Here is a 15,543-nt window from a genome sequence, read left to right on the forward strand (position 1 = left end):
CAGAAGTAGTTTATTCCAGTGGGGTCCGCTCTGGAAAGTAGAGCGGACCCGACTGGAATCGTCTATTTCCATGCTGAGAGCCGCAACAGCGCCACCCGCTGGAGCCAGGGAAGGTAAATATAGCAAGCCTTCTCAGACTTGTCCAGCGCGGATTCTGGGACGCTTTGGAGGAGCCAGCGCTGGACTGGCTGCAGCTACAGGGATGGGGGAAGCCTCATTGGGACTCTGAGGTTTCCCCCTTCCGAGGTAAGTACCCCCCAGGAGACTTTTTTTTATTCAGGGTCTCTTTAAAAGTGGGTATCCTGAACAAGTTACTGCATTGTACTATATGTCACTGCAGTGCCTCTTTCAGACATTACATATTTTTAGATCCATGCCAAGAAATGGACTTTGATAGCTTCCTCCTCCTCGCTGGAACTTACCAAGTTCTTAGCGCTCACATTGACCACTCGACAGACCAGATTCAGAATATCGGACACCGGAACCCGCACTGGGGCCGGGAACTGCTCCCTGGAAAAGCAAGAAGGAAGGTGAGTGACGGCAGAGGTGCAATCAGGAGTAGACATTGACAGCCCAGAAAAACAGAAACTTAAGTCCAGCTAGATGAAAAGGAGAAAGCGAAAGCATCAGCCAAATCATAAGATGTATATTAACATATGCCATGTGAAAGCAAGCTGGAGAGCTCTCTAGAGTTCCCTGCATCTTCTGCCCTGCCTCCACGGAAGCCGGCAAGTCATGTGACTCATCCTGTTGCTATATACCAAGGACATTGCCATGACAGTCAGAGCCTCTGATGAATGTTATTGGTGGTAGTGAATGTCATAAAATCCAACTGATCTTCAGCGGCTGCATATAGCACTTTATCCCACCGGGGCCAGCTGCAGGCAGCCATTATGTTAACTGAATTGTGGACTTTGCATACAGCTGCATGAAGCTTCCCCCCCCCCCCCCTTCACAATCAGCACAGATAGAAATTTCATCATGTTTGGTTGTGGCTACATTTGTGCCCATCCGTGCTACAAAAGATCTGTGCTGTTTTGTGCATCGACATGCAACTGGTATGATTTGGGTAGTGCTGTGTTTGTGCCCATTTGTGTTCCAAAAATCATTCTCGCTTTTAGTTTATAAGGTAACGCTTATATGAATGGTAAACTTTTGACCTTTACAAAGCGTTAATATCTCACAAATTGTAAAATATAGAACAATGATTTTATGCAGTACAGATCTGGCACTACCCATCCACACTGGTTTCATGTCCATGTGCTGTTCTGGGGGGAGGTGGGGCTAAGGTGAAAACATCTGAAGAACATATAATTGCAAACATCTGAAGAACATATAATTGCTTATCGTCGCAGCAGAAAGCTAAGTGACCCCCAACAGGGAAAACACAAAGCTGTGGAGTGCAGCATATTCCGGATTGCCATGCATGCGTATTGCCTGCAGTACCTGAGCAGCAGCCGCAGGCACAGCCCCAGCGCTGTAAACCGTCTCACCAGCTGCAGAATGCTGGATGCCCCGTCATCGTCCAGGGCTGGGAGTTCCAGCTCAGAGGCGGGACCTTCATAATGAGCGGTGTCTGTGATGGGACAAAACAAATGGTTATAATTGCAGTTATTAAAAATTATAATGGAGGTATAATGCTTTAAAGTAACTGTGGGGCATAAAATCAATTCTTCATTTTTATCTGGTAAACAAGTAATAAGGATGCTAACCAGGCAACACAAAAGTTATCACTTAGTTTTTTTTATCCATAAAACAACATTCCAAAGTTTCCATGGCTCTTATTTGGTACATCTGCCACACAAAGGAAGTTGCAGGGCATGCTGGGTTGCCTTTTTTGCTGCTTTACTTTCCCCTCAGGACTTAACTAATGCAGCCTGATTGGCTGAAGCCTCTTTCCCTCCTGTTTTCCCCTCCCACACCTCTGTTCCTCTCGGATTGGCCAATATTTCTCATGCTGAGACAATGCACTTTCTATTGCAGTGCAGGGTGGGAAAGCCTGAAGACTGGGAGGAGGGTGGGCAATGCATACACAATCAGGCAGAGGAGAATAAGGGAGGAAATGACATCAGGATTGTCTCCAAGATAGACACAGTTAAGATGGAGAATCCTAAGAAGGATTTTCTCTTTTTTTTTCACTATAGAAAAATGACTAAAATCAAAAACGTAGACAGTGCAATACATATGATATGTAAGTAGAACAAATATTAATCTACTTATATACTCGCATATAAGCCGACCTGCGCATAAGCCGAGGTACCCACTTTTCCCCTCAGAAACCAGGAAAAAGTGATTGACTCATGTATAAGTAGTCACCCCCCCCCCCCCCCGTAGTCAGATGTGCCCCCAGTTAAAGTCAGCACCCCGCCCCATAGCTAGATGTGCCACATGGATGATAGGCATCTCAAGACACCACTAGATGGGGTCATAAATATGAGACAGCGAATGCCACACAGGAATAACCCCCGATCATTGCACCGCTGACACGTTTCTTGCACACTCCACTCTGCAAGCCAGGGGACACAGGTAGTCTTGAGTAGCACACTCTGCACACCATGTTGCAGGAGATGGGGGCCAAGGACACAGCAGGGAGCCAGCTGGCAGGAGCAGGATCACTGGTGCACAATCCTGATGCTCCTCTGCCTGTAACAAAACTTGCTCCACCATCTGTCCTGCTTCACTGCTCGCATATAAGCCGAGAGGGTAACTTTTCAGCACATTTTTTGTGCTGAAAAATTAGGCTTATACGTGAGTATATAAGGTATGTGCTTTTGGTTTCTGAGGTAGTATGGCTGACCGTTCCTCTTTAACCCTCCTGGCGGTTTGCTAAAAATCCGCCAGGGGGCAGCAAATGCGGTTTAAAAAAAAAAAAAATATATTTTTCATGTAGCGAGACAAAGTCTCGCTACATGATAGCCGCTGCTCAGCGGCATCCCCCCAGCCCCTCCGAACGCCTCCGGCCAGGCAGCGCACGGGGTCTGGGGGGGGGGGGGGGGGGGGGCGGCTGCGGCGCGACGGATAGCGGCGGTGATCGGGCACTGCACGCAGCTAGCAAAGTGCTAGCTGCATGCAGCAAAAGAAAAAATTATGCAAATCGGCCCAGCGGGGCCTGAGCGGTGCCTCCCGGCGGCATAGCCCGTGCTCAGCACGGGCTTACCGCCAGGGAGGTTAAAGGGCTTAAAGAGAACCTGAGCTGAAGTATGTGTTCAGAAACATACTTACCCAAGAGGAGGGAAGCCTCTGGATCCTAATGAGGCTTCCCTCTTAGTTATTTGATTTTGTACCCGAGCTTCAGCAAAAGTACACTTTAAAACCAAATACAAGACGTTTCCGATGTGTGTTGCGAGGTGACCAGGCCAGTGTGTTCCATCTATTGTGACCCATTCCAGCAGCACAGTGGCGTAGTGGATAGCACTCTCGCCTCGTAGTGCTGGGTCCCCGATTCATATACCAGCAAGGGCACTATCCGCACAGAGATTGCATGTTCTCATACACCACCACCGGCAGGGCGACAGCCTGCACAGAGATTGCATGTTCTCATACACCACCACCGGCAGGGTGACAGGCTGCACAGAGATTGCATGTTCTCATACATCACCACCGGCAGGGTGACAGGCTGCACAGAGATTGCATGTTCTCATACACCACCACCGGCAGGGTGACAGGCTGCACAGAGATTGCATGTTCTCATACACCACCACCGGCAGGGTGACAGGCTGCACAGAGATTGCATGTTCTCATACATCACCACCGGCAGGGTGACAGACTGCACAGAGATTGCATGTTTTCATACACCACCACCGGCAGGGTGACAGGCTGCACAGAGATTGCATGTTCTCATACACCACCACCGGCAGGGTGACAGGCTGCACAGAGATTGCATGTTCTCATACACCCCCACCGGCAGGGTGACAGACTGCACAGAGATTGCATGTTCTCATACACCACCACCGGCAGGGTGACAGGCTGCACAGAGATTGCATGTCCTCATACATCACCACCGGCAGGGTGACAGGCTGCACAGAGATTTCATGTTCTCATACACCACCACCGGCAGGGTGACAGGCTGCACAGAGATTGCATGTTCTCATACATCACCACCGGCAGGGTGACAGGATGCACAGAGATTGCATGTTCTCATACACCACCACCGGCAGGGTGACAGGCTGCACAGAGATTGCATGTTCTCATACCCCACCACCGGCAGGGTGACAGGCTGCACAGAGATTGCATGTTCTCATACACCACCACCGGCAGGGTGACAGGCTGCACAGAGATTGCATGTTCTCATACATCACCACCGGCAGGGTGACAGGCTGCACAGAGATTGCATGTTCTCATACATCACCACCGGCAGGGTGACAGGCTGCACAGAGATTGCATGTTCTCATACATCACCACCGGCAGGGTGACAGGCTGCACAGAGATTGCATGTTCTCACACATCACCACCGGCAGGGTGACAGGCTGCACAGAGATTGCATGTTCTCATACACCACCACCGGCAGGGTGACAGCCTGCACAGAGATTGCATGTTCTCATACACCACCACCGGCAGGGTGACAGCCTGCACAGAGATTGCATGTTCTCATACACCACCACCGGCAGGGTGACAGCCTGCACAGAGATTGCATGTTTTCATACACCACCACCAGCAGGGTGACAGGCTGCACAGAGATTGCATGTTCTCATACATCACCACCGGCAGGGTGACAGGCTGCGCAGAGATTGCACGTTCTCATACACCACCACCGGCAGGGTGACAGGCTGCACAGAGATTTCATGTTCTCATACACCACCACCGGCAGGGTGACAGGCTGCACAGAGATTGCATGTTCTCATACACCACCACCGGCAGGGTGACAGCCTGCACAGAGATTGCATGTCCTCATACACCACCACCGGCAGGGTGACAGGCTGCACAGAGATTGCATGTTCTCATACATCACCACCGGCAGGGTGACAGGATGCACAGAGATTGCATGTTCTCATACACCACCACCGGCAGGGTGACAGGCAGCACAGAGATTGCATGTTCTCACACATCACCACCGGCAGGGTGACAGGCTGCACAGAGATTGCATGTTCTCATACACCACCACCGGCAGGGTGACAGCCTGCACAGAGATTGCATGTTCTCATACACCACCACCGGCAGGGTGACAGCCTGCACAGAGATTGCATGTTTTCATACACCACCACCGGCAGGGTGACAGGCTGCACAGAGATTGCATGTTCTCATACATCACCACCGGCAGGGTGACAGGCTGCGCAGAGATTGCATGTTCTCATACATCACCACCGGCAGGGTGACAGGCTGCGCAGAGATTGCACGTTCTCATACACCACCACCGGCAGGGTGACAGGCTGCACAGAGATTGCATGTTCTCATACACCCCCACCGGCAGGGTGACAGCCTGCACAGAGATTGCATGTTCTCATACACCACCACCGGCAGGGTGACAGCCTGCACAGAGATTGCATGTTTTCATACACCACCACCGGCAGGGTGACAGGCTGCACAGAGATTGCATGTTCTCATACATCACCACCGGCAGGGTGACAGGCTGCACAGAGATTGCATGTTCTCATACATCACCACCGGCAGGGTGACAGGCTGCGCAGAGATTGCACGTTCTCATACACCACCACCGGCAGGGTGACAGGCTGCACAGAGATTGCATGTTCTCATACACCCCCACCGGCAGGGTGACAGGCTGCACAGAGATTGCATGTCCTCATACATCACCACCAGCAGGGTGACAGCCTGCACAGAGATTGCATGTTCTAATACATCACCACCAGCAGGGTGACAGGCTGCACAGAGATTGCATGCTCTCATACATCACCACCGGCAGGGTGACAGGCTGCACAGAGATTGCATGTTCTCATACATCACCACCGGCAGGGTGACAGGCTGCACAGAGATTGCTTGCTCTCATACATCACCACCAGCAGGGTGACAGGCTGCACAGAGATTGGATGCTCTCATACATCACCACCGGCAGGGTGACAGGCTGCACAGTGTAATGGACACAGTTCTATGGATTTGGTAGCAGAGACCTCGGGGAGGGTGACCATGTGGCAGAGCACTTCATAGCTGTGCAGCGCATTTATAAACTGTGGTTGGAACTTGTGCTTTGGTGTGATAGATCTTGCCAGCATTAAAGGGGAAGTTAGAAATGTGTGCTAAATACTGTAGAGATAATGCACCCACCCTTCTCCCCTTTACTTACATCAGTGATCATCTTCCCCTTGCTTGCGATATCCAATCAATCATCTACATCCTGTCGAGAAAATCTTAAAAATTTAAAACATACAAATAAGAAGTACGTTTCTCCCAGAGTAAAATGAGCCATACATTACTTTTCTCCTATGTTGCTGTCACTTACAGTAGGTAGTAGAAAACTCACATTAAACATCAGACTAGCCCATCTTCTCATAGGGGGTTTTCAAGGTTTTCTTTATTTTTAAAAGTACTAAGTGCCAAAACAGTGTGCAGCGAGCAGGGAGGCTGGCCAGCATCTTTGTGTTAGTCATTTTCAGGGAATGTATTTTTAAAGAATAAAGGCCATGCTGAGAATCTCCCATGAAGAGATGGACTAGCCTAAAAGCTGTCGGTAATGTCAGATTTCTACTACCTACTGTAAGTGACAGCAACATAGGAGAAAAGTAATTTATGCCTCATTTAACTCTGGAAGAATCGCACTTATTTGTAGGAGTTTTAAATTTTAAGATTTTTGCAACAGTTCCCCTTTAAGCAACATGTGACACAAGGAGATAAATATAGGTACATGTAGTACTAGCCCTACTAAGAAACTGTCTGAAGTCCCTTTCTGTTTTCAAGCAACGGAAGAGTTAGAAAATGAGAGTTATCTATTCAACTTAGCTTGTTAACCAGCTTTCAAATTCAGTCTGATTTCCTGAAAAGCAAATACAAACAAAAATGGTGCGTGGAGTAAAGTTAATGATAAGGCTTTAGTGCTCCTCACCAGTCTCAGCATTCTGGTAGAGTTGGTGGAAGACCGAGTGCAAGGAGCACAGCACTCCCTGGATTTCCCGCTCCCAATTCTCTGTGTGTTTCACCCCTTGAGAGAAGCCGGATCCCAAGGTGGGGAGGAGGGAGAAGCACTGACAGGCCAGCTGTTACCAGAGACAGAAAGAAGAAAAAGTTATGTGAAGCAATGAATCAGTCACGTAAACCAAACAGGAAAAGTGAACATCATTTGTATTTTAAAGGATACCCGAGGTGACATGTGACATGATGAGATAGACATGTGTATGTACAGTGCCTAGCACACAAATAACTATGCTGTGTTCATTTTTTTCTTTCTCTGCCTGAAAGAGTTAAATATCAGGTATGCAAGTGGCTGACTCAGTCCTGACTCAGACAGGAAGTGACTACAGTGCGACCCTCACTGATGAGAAATACCACTTTTTATCCCTTTCTTGCTCTCAGAAGCCATTTTCTGCTAGGATTAGGAAAGTGTTTTATAGTTGGAATTTCTTATCAGTGAGGGTAGTCACTTCCACACTTCACACTGTAGTCACTTCCTGCCTGAGTCAGGACTGAGTCAGCCACTTTCATACCTGATATTTAACTCTTTCAGGCAGAGAAAGAAAAAAGGAATACAGCCTAGTTATTTGTGCGCTAGGCACTGTACATACTCATGTCTAGCTCATCATGTCACTTCGGGTATCCTTTAACCACTTTACCTCCCTTGCTACGCTTATCTACACCCCACAAAACTTTACTTGAAGCTCAGGGGAGTAGATAGGCAAACTTGTGGTAAACAGTGTGCTGTATGCCCAATAAGCTATCTGATTATGTATATAGGGTATCATTTTAACTGTGACAAGTGAGAGAATAGATTTTGTGGTGTTTGACAACTGAGGGCTAAGTTATGTGATTTTTTTTACCGGAAAACTGAATGAAAAGCAATAAAACTGTTATTTTCATGTACTCTATACCTCTAAATAAATACTTGTAAAAAAAAAAACCAAAAGTGACAGCATTGAAAAGAGAATACATAGTTACCCTAGGGACTTCGCTTTTAAAATATGTATGCCATGAGAGTGTATTAATGTTAATCATGAAGATAAGGGCTTTTAATTACTGATAGAGTACAATGAGAAAACAAAAAACACAAACCAGAAACTAATATATTATCGCCATACATTGTACTAGGAACATTATTTAAATGTTGAGATAACCAGGACAAATTAGCAAATACAATGTGTGGGTTTTACCTATGGTAACTATAGTGCATGGAAATGGAGAAATAGTGTATTTTTTCTTTTTTTTTTCTCATTTTTCCCTTTAAAATGCACAGATAGCATAATTACTAAAAGCAAATATCACCCTCACAAAGCATAATTTGTGGCAAAAAACAAGATATATATCATTTACATCTGATGAGTAGCAATAAAGTTATTGGTGAATGAATGGGAGGAGCGCTGAAATGTGAAAATTGCTCTGGTTTTTAAGCAAAAAACCCTGTGGTGCTGAAGTGGTTAAGCTAGAGCCCTGCACAGACATCACACATTTGATAGACAGATCGACAGTCAATATAGAGGAGGAAGAGCAACGTATGGCCCCAGGTTTCATCAGGCGATGCACTGTTCCCACCCACAGCTTCTGCTCCCCCTTTCCTCTCCATGGAACAGAGAGCATAGTTCTGCCAGTGTGCCAGAGGATGCTGGACAGACTATATTCCAAAACTATCACAATCCTTATGGAAATCAACAATGAATGTCTTAGGACCAGTTCACATTGGCCTTAAAGTGGAGCTAAACAGATCGGACCCTAACAGAGTTGAATAGATCCTATGTTAACCTCCCTGGCGGTAACCCAGAGCTACGCTTGGGCTAGGCGCCGGGAGCTCTATGCAGAGTATAGCGTGCAGCGAGCGTTTTTACTCACCTCCCGGGGGATCCAGATGTCGGTTGCCGTTCTCCTTCCTGTCCTCCGAGGCTCAAAATCATCAAATTTGAAAGGAAATTTGAAAGGAAAGGCAATTTTTACCACGATTTTAATGAAAGTGAATGGGAGCGATTTATTCAAAAGCGATCAGAAATCGCTAATCAATCGCAATCGCCCCTGATGAGTCATATTGACAAAACTAGTCGGGTGAGCCTGGCAGAACGTGAGACGCTGGACGTAGCTGTTGCAACTGACTGTTTTTAATGCGCATATTGATACGGAATTTGTAAGTGCACTACTTTTTACGTGCCGTTTTATTAAACGGTATTATGCTATAGAAACTTCTTTCTGAGTTTAAAGGCTGATGTTTTGAAAACGAATCCGCTGGCCTCTTGGGCTGCATAGGAAACAACTCTATTAAGCCAGTGAGAGGCTTGCAGTGTATGTGGTGGGGGAATACACATGCGCTTGGAAAGTGGATATCAGCACCTGGGTGTCATTTTATGAGCAGTATATTTCATCATACCCCTGCTGTGAGTTTACGGGATTGGATGAAGAGTCGTGTGAGGATTATACTGGCTGGGCCACAAGTTAGATTGCTAATCCTTTCTTTATACAACTTAATGCTATTAATACTCTGTTTTTCTTTAAAAACACATGGATAAAGAATAAGATAAGATTTAGATCATTTTTGTTTTAGATATTTGTCTAATAGATTAATATAGGCTAGATTTCCATATAACTGTATATACTGTGTGGCCTAGTCCACCTGTCCCACTGTTCTCTTCACAGACAAAAATAATTTAGGGCCCTAGCTGGGTAGCTGCTGGTAAGTTGCCTAATAGGGACAACTAGGTTCATAGTGGGACATTTAACACTACAGAAAATGGTTTCGGTTCCCTGGGATCTCTGTAGGGTGGTTTTAATCCCCCATTTCCCAGGTTGAGCTGAACCCATTCATAGACCTGCTTTATTTAACATCTTGGTGTTCTGGACTGCATATAGATAATCCTATGGAAATACAATCCAAACAGACACATATATGTGTATTAGTTAATGTTTCTATCTTAAAAACAAGAGATACTGTTTTTATTTTATTAAGTATGTACAAAATGTATGTAAAGTATACTACCTTTCTGTAAAGTTATATGACTTATTACTGAAGTCTGTTATTGTAAAAAATTTTCAAAAACTGTTCAATAAAAACCTATTGAAACATAGATTGCTGATCCCTAAGGGTGATTATCCACATTGAACGTCCTATTAGCAATAAGAGACGGCACACCACTGGATGCAATGATTTTGCTGTATTGGATGAACAAGTACACTACATGTTACAAATATTACATTCTTCCTCAGGTGTTTAACACCTGAAGAAGAATGTAATATTCGTAACATGTAGTGTACTTGTTCATCCAACACCTGAAGAAGAATGTAATATTCGTAACATGTAGTGTACTTGTTCATCCAATACAGCAAAATCATTGCAGCCAGTGGTGTGCAGTCTCTTATTGCTAATAGGACGTTCATCTGTAGCCGTTGGGCAATCCGGCTGAAACAAGGTACCGGCAAGCATACTGGTCTCATAAGACTAGATACACTTGTTCCCCGTGCAACAGTTGATGCGAATGATTATCCACATTATCTGGTGAGCACATTCGGCTACGCATGGACACTGTGTTGGGTGAATAGTGTGACATACTACGCCATATGTACCTGTTTTTTCCTTCTATGAACGTCTGAGGGCCTGACTGCTGGGAAAGTAAGAAGAGGCATCTGGACCACATACTGGCTGGGCCAAAAGTTAGATTGCCGGTCTAACGATTGGCCATAAGATCTGGTGAGCAGATTGTGTGTGTGGGGTAATTTGGAGTGGCCCTAGTACAGACATATTACACCATAAGTGCTTTGTCTTGTTTTTTATGAGTAATCCAGGATTACAAGCAGGAAGAAAGGCATCGTAACTGGCTTGGCCAAAAACGCATTAGCTGATCTTTGTTGATTGGCATATTTATCTGTTGAGCGTATTTATAGACTGCTATACTATGAAGATTGCAATACTACAATATTGAACTGCTCAATGAGAGACTATTTTGTTAGTGTGTTGAGCCCTAGAGCGCATATAGTGTGGCTGAGCCTTAAGTACTGGGTCTGCTGCAGTCATTTTGGTGGCATAATGGATTTCTGAATCACATTGCCATTTAGACTGTTCTACCGAACAAATTTGGGTCTGCAGCGATTTTTTCTGGATGGACGTGTCTGTCCATGACCTGCACCCTTTTTTCCTGATTCTCCACAGACCCCTAGGATTACTACACACCAATCTTCTCTGAATGTGCAGAATAATGCAGTGCTCTAAAGAAGCAAAATATTGCAGCAGTGGTTAGAATTCACACTTCCAGTTAGCTCCTCCCCTTCCCTGTCTCCCAAATACTTAATGAGGCAGCTGTAAGTATTACAGCTTGGTTGCAAGGAACAGTGGTGCTTGTTGCAGCTGCAAGAGTCATGTATGCCCTTGTTAGAGAGCTCTGGGATTCTGAGACACTCCTTAAAGTGAACCCAAGGTAAGAGTTATATAAAGGTTGCCATATTTTTTCCCCATTTTTTAAGCAATACCAGTTGCCTGGTTTCCTGCAGATCCTCTGCCTCTAAATCTAATAGACCCTGAACAAGCATACAGCAGATCAGAGGTTTCTGTCATTATTGTCAGATCTGAAAATATTAGCTGCATGCTTGATTCTGGTGTGATTCAGAAACTATTGCAGCCAAATAGATCAGTAGGACAGCCAGGCAACTGGTATTGCTTAAAAGGAACCTAAACTGAGAAGGATATGCATTTTTCCTTTTAAAATAATACCAGTTGCCTGAATCGCCTGCTGATCCTGTGTCTCTAATACGTTTAGCCACAACCCCTCAACAAGCATGCAGATCAGGTGCTCTGACTGAAGTCAGACTGGATTAGCTGCATGCTTGTTTCAGGCATGTGCTTCAGCCACTACTGCAGTCAAAGAGATCAGCAGGACTGCCAGGCAACTGGTATTGTATGGAAACATCCATATCCCTCTCAGTTAAGGTTCCCTTTAAAAGGAAACACATATGGCAGCCTTCATATCACTCTCACCTCGGTTTCACGTTACAAAGCGTACCTGAGGCTAAATAAAAAAAACAGAAAAAACAGAAAGCATCTGGATTCTGATGAAGCAGGGCTAGTCCCTGTGAAACAGCTGTCAGACTTGTCCAACCCCCCCCCTGCTGTAAGGTTTTTTGTGTCAACCCAGCCACAATAAAGGGTATTTTAGCAGCTGTGCCCATCTTCTCTTCTGATTGGATTCTGCAGAGTGCTCCCACATCCTCCTCACCCTCACCTTTGCCACAAGTTTTCCCACAGAACACTTCCGACAAAAGCGTGCACAAGCGGCTCTGTGCTACTGCAGAGGTGCAGCCTTAGGCTCCCTGCACACTGCATGCAATTCCGATTCCAATTTTTAATAGTTTTTTTTACATCCGATTCCGATTTTTAATAGTTACTGCATGCTGCTTTTTTACCTCTGTTTTTCTGTTGATTGCATTCAGGGAAAATCGGAATTGCAAATCGGAAACGGAATCGCAAAATGAATTTGCAATGTGCAGGGCGCCTTACTCGTGCAACACAATACAGCAGCGCTGGCGTATAAGGAGGAGCATGGCTGTGAATTTCCAGAGTAGCATACACAGTGGTGACAGGGACAAAAGAATATAGTCAGCCTCTAGGGGTCAGGAACCTTTGTGGCTGAGAGAGCCATAAACGCCACATATTTTAAAATTCCGTGAGAGCCATACAATGTTTCAAACTGGGACAGTAGGGCTCACATCCCTGTTGCCATGGTGATGTGTATACAGTTGAGCCCCTGGGCAGCAGAAGTGTCAGACACGTCTTCAGCTTCTCTTGGGTTTCAGCAACATCAGCAATTTTCCAGAGAGCCAGACAGGAGAAATACAGACTAACAGCTTGTACAATTAGCTAGCTGACTTGGGTATTGATTCACTTTGTAGGACGAGATCCCCGCACTTTGGCCGAATAGGCTGCCTGTCAAGTGACAGGCAGCCTATTGGGCCAATCAAAGTGTGGGGATCTCATCCTACAAAGTCTTGGGTGGGACAATTGGAGCGGCCGTTCGTTTTGGGGGTAGCGCAAGCAAGTTAGTGGTGCAAACTACAGCAGTAGCGTGCCCACTTTGAAAACTTTACTTGCGCTGCCACACTAAGCTGCGCTTCTTGAGCAATGTAGCTTAGTGAGTCAACCCCTACCGATTTGTCTGTGAGCCAGATGCAGCCAATCAAAACCGAGCCATAGGTTCCCTACCCCTGCTCTACAGAATCCAGAGGCTTGCCTTTACCTAAGCAAGTATATTTTTGTTAAACATTCGTCTCGCACTTTAAGATGCACACTGGCGTCTCTACATGTGCAGGAGATATAGGATGGTCGATGAGGAAATAAAACTCTGCTACAGATCTGGAACTTGATAGGAGAACAGTTTACCTCTCGAACTTGCACATTTTCTTCATCCAAGAGGCTGAGGAGAAAGGCTGTGAGCTTGCCCTGCAGGTAGACACACAAGTGAGATTATTCACAATAGAAGCAATAACTAGCAAGAGCATTACACTGTTTTATGACACCAACATGTTAAAGTGGTATTGTCACCAAAACTCATCTACAGTCTAAAGCAATAAAAACAGCATAACAATAAAAGCTAAAACCATCTGACTGGTTTTCAAGGGTTAAAACTGAAGCTTTACACTTCATTTAGTTGCTAATTGACAAGCCATTGCAGAGCAGAATTATCAGATTGTGCTGGAATTGTGTACACTGCACTGTACACAGGCAGAAAAGCTTCTGCTGTATGCAAAGAGGAACAGCCAGCTTCATAGTATCTCAGCGTTTTAGATTTATGGTATTTTTTATGTTTCAGAGGAAAACATTTTTGATTATATTACCACTATAAAGTGTACCTGTGTGCACATTAATTGCATGAATCATACTTACCTGGGGCCACCTCCAGCCCCATGAGGACCACAGGCTCCATTGCAGTCCTCCCCAGCTGTTCCTTTCTCCCATTCTGAGATCTGTTGGTCTGGCCAGGTGCGGCTGGTCGTGTTCTTCTATGCATGTGCTCTTATGTGCAGGGAGCACGGCCACACGCCCCCTGGGGGAGTGCGACAGGAGGAGCACGAACAGCATGGCCAAGCATGCGCATAACAGTGCAACTAGGCAATCTAAAAAAGCTCAGGACAGGAGAACAGAGCGACCGAGGAGGACACCAATGGAGCCCACAGACCGCATAAGGCTGGAGAAGCCCCAGGTAAGTATATATCATGCAGTTAGCGTGGTCTCTGGTCTCCTTTAAGCTACGTGCGGAGAAAGGTCTTAAGAAATGACTCCATCCCTCCCACTTCAGCTGTCACACACTGATTGCAATTACACTAAGGGGCGTCCCAGGGCCCCCAACACCTTACTCTCTAGTTATCTGGCTTGCAGTCACTGCCATGTATCCCCTTTTCTTATTTCTCTCTGCTTCAAACACAATAGATTGGATGTACAGAGGCGCCAAAAGGATAAAATATGCTAAAATGTTTAAAATATTCGGGTGGCGGCGGTGGGCCGACCACTCCCAAATAGAGACGATGCTGTAGTTTAAATTTCAGACAATTTATTTACATACTCCAAAAACAATGTCGCAACGCGTTTCACGGGCACAATCCCGCTTCATCAGGCATTAGCCCTCCTGGCGGTTTGTCAAAATCCGCCAGGGGGCAGCAAATACGGTTTTTAATTTTTTTTTTTTCATGTAGCGAGACGAGGTCTCGCTACATGATAGCCGCTGCTCAGCGGCATCCCCCCAGCCCCTCCGATCGCCGCCGGCGGGTCCATACAGGGGGTATTCCTTGGCCAGTTCTGCCCACAACAAATATGGCCACAGCCGCCCAGATAGATCATGCACATGCGCACTTTACACAGAGGAGCTACCCACCGTCTAAAAGAGACACGGGGATACGCTCACGCAGTACGCATGCGCTCTGAGCACGGACGGCGTCACACGCCCCCTGCGTGACGTCATGCCCCTATTCACATTTGCCGCTCAGCAACGCGGCTCCCTAGTCGCTCCCCACGACTTCACTCCATTAACCCTCGCCCCCCCCCAGTCACCCATAGGCCAATAGCACTCCTCATCCTGACACCCACCACTCGTGACCCAATTGAATTCCAGCTATTTAAAAGGTCCCACGCTGGCTCGTAACTACAGAGGTGCCAAGCGTATATTGGACCATTAGCTGGTAAGTCACATGATTTTTTTTTTTACTACCCTCTAGTGCTTCATGTTGTTAATGTATGTTTTGCGCAATGTCCCTTACCTCACTTTCCTTCTACTCATCCTCCCGCCTCACTACTTCCCCTACATGCTACTATGGTTACCTCTCAATAAGCCCCCGCTTCCCAATGTAACAAATACAACCTTCACCCCCCCCACCCTCCGGAAGTCCCCTCTGTGCATAGGGGTACAGGTGTATGCACTCGGGGATATATGTATATATACAGAGGGGAATTACTTATGGGATTATTATCCCTCCACATTTGTATATACC

At 46.2% G+C, this 15,543-nt stretch overlaps 1 protein-coding gene across 2 annotated transcripts in view; it reads right to left on the reverse strand.

The window, feature by feature from the left end:
* The window catches only part of PELP1 (proline, glutamate and leucine rich protein 1), a 57,496-nt gene that overhangs the window by 25,186 nt on the left and 16,767 nt on the right, over positions 1-15,543 (reverse strand). For both annotated transcript variants that reach the window (XM_068274104.1, XM_068274105.1), the window contains exons 6-9: positions 13,442-13,501; positions 6,992-7,142; positions 1,447-1,576; positions 423-510 (exon numbers count right to left, since the gene is read on the reverse strand). In XM_068274104.1, coding sequence (XP_068130205.1) covers positions 423-510; positions 1,447-1,576; positions 6,992-7,142; positions 13,442-13,501 — 429 coding nt within the window. The remainder of the gene's footprint in view (positions 1-422; positions 511-1,446; positions 1,577-6,991; positions 7,143-13,441; positions 13,502-15,543) is intronic.

Source organism: Hyperolius riggenbachi, chromosome 3 (assembly GCF_040937935.1).
Source record: "Hyperolius riggenbachi isolate aHypRig1 chromosome 3, aHypRig1.pri, whole genome shotgun sequence".
Classification (NCBI taxonomy): Eukaryota; Metazoa; Chordata; class Amphibia; order Anura; family Hyperoliidae; genus Hyperolius; species Hyperolius riggenbachi.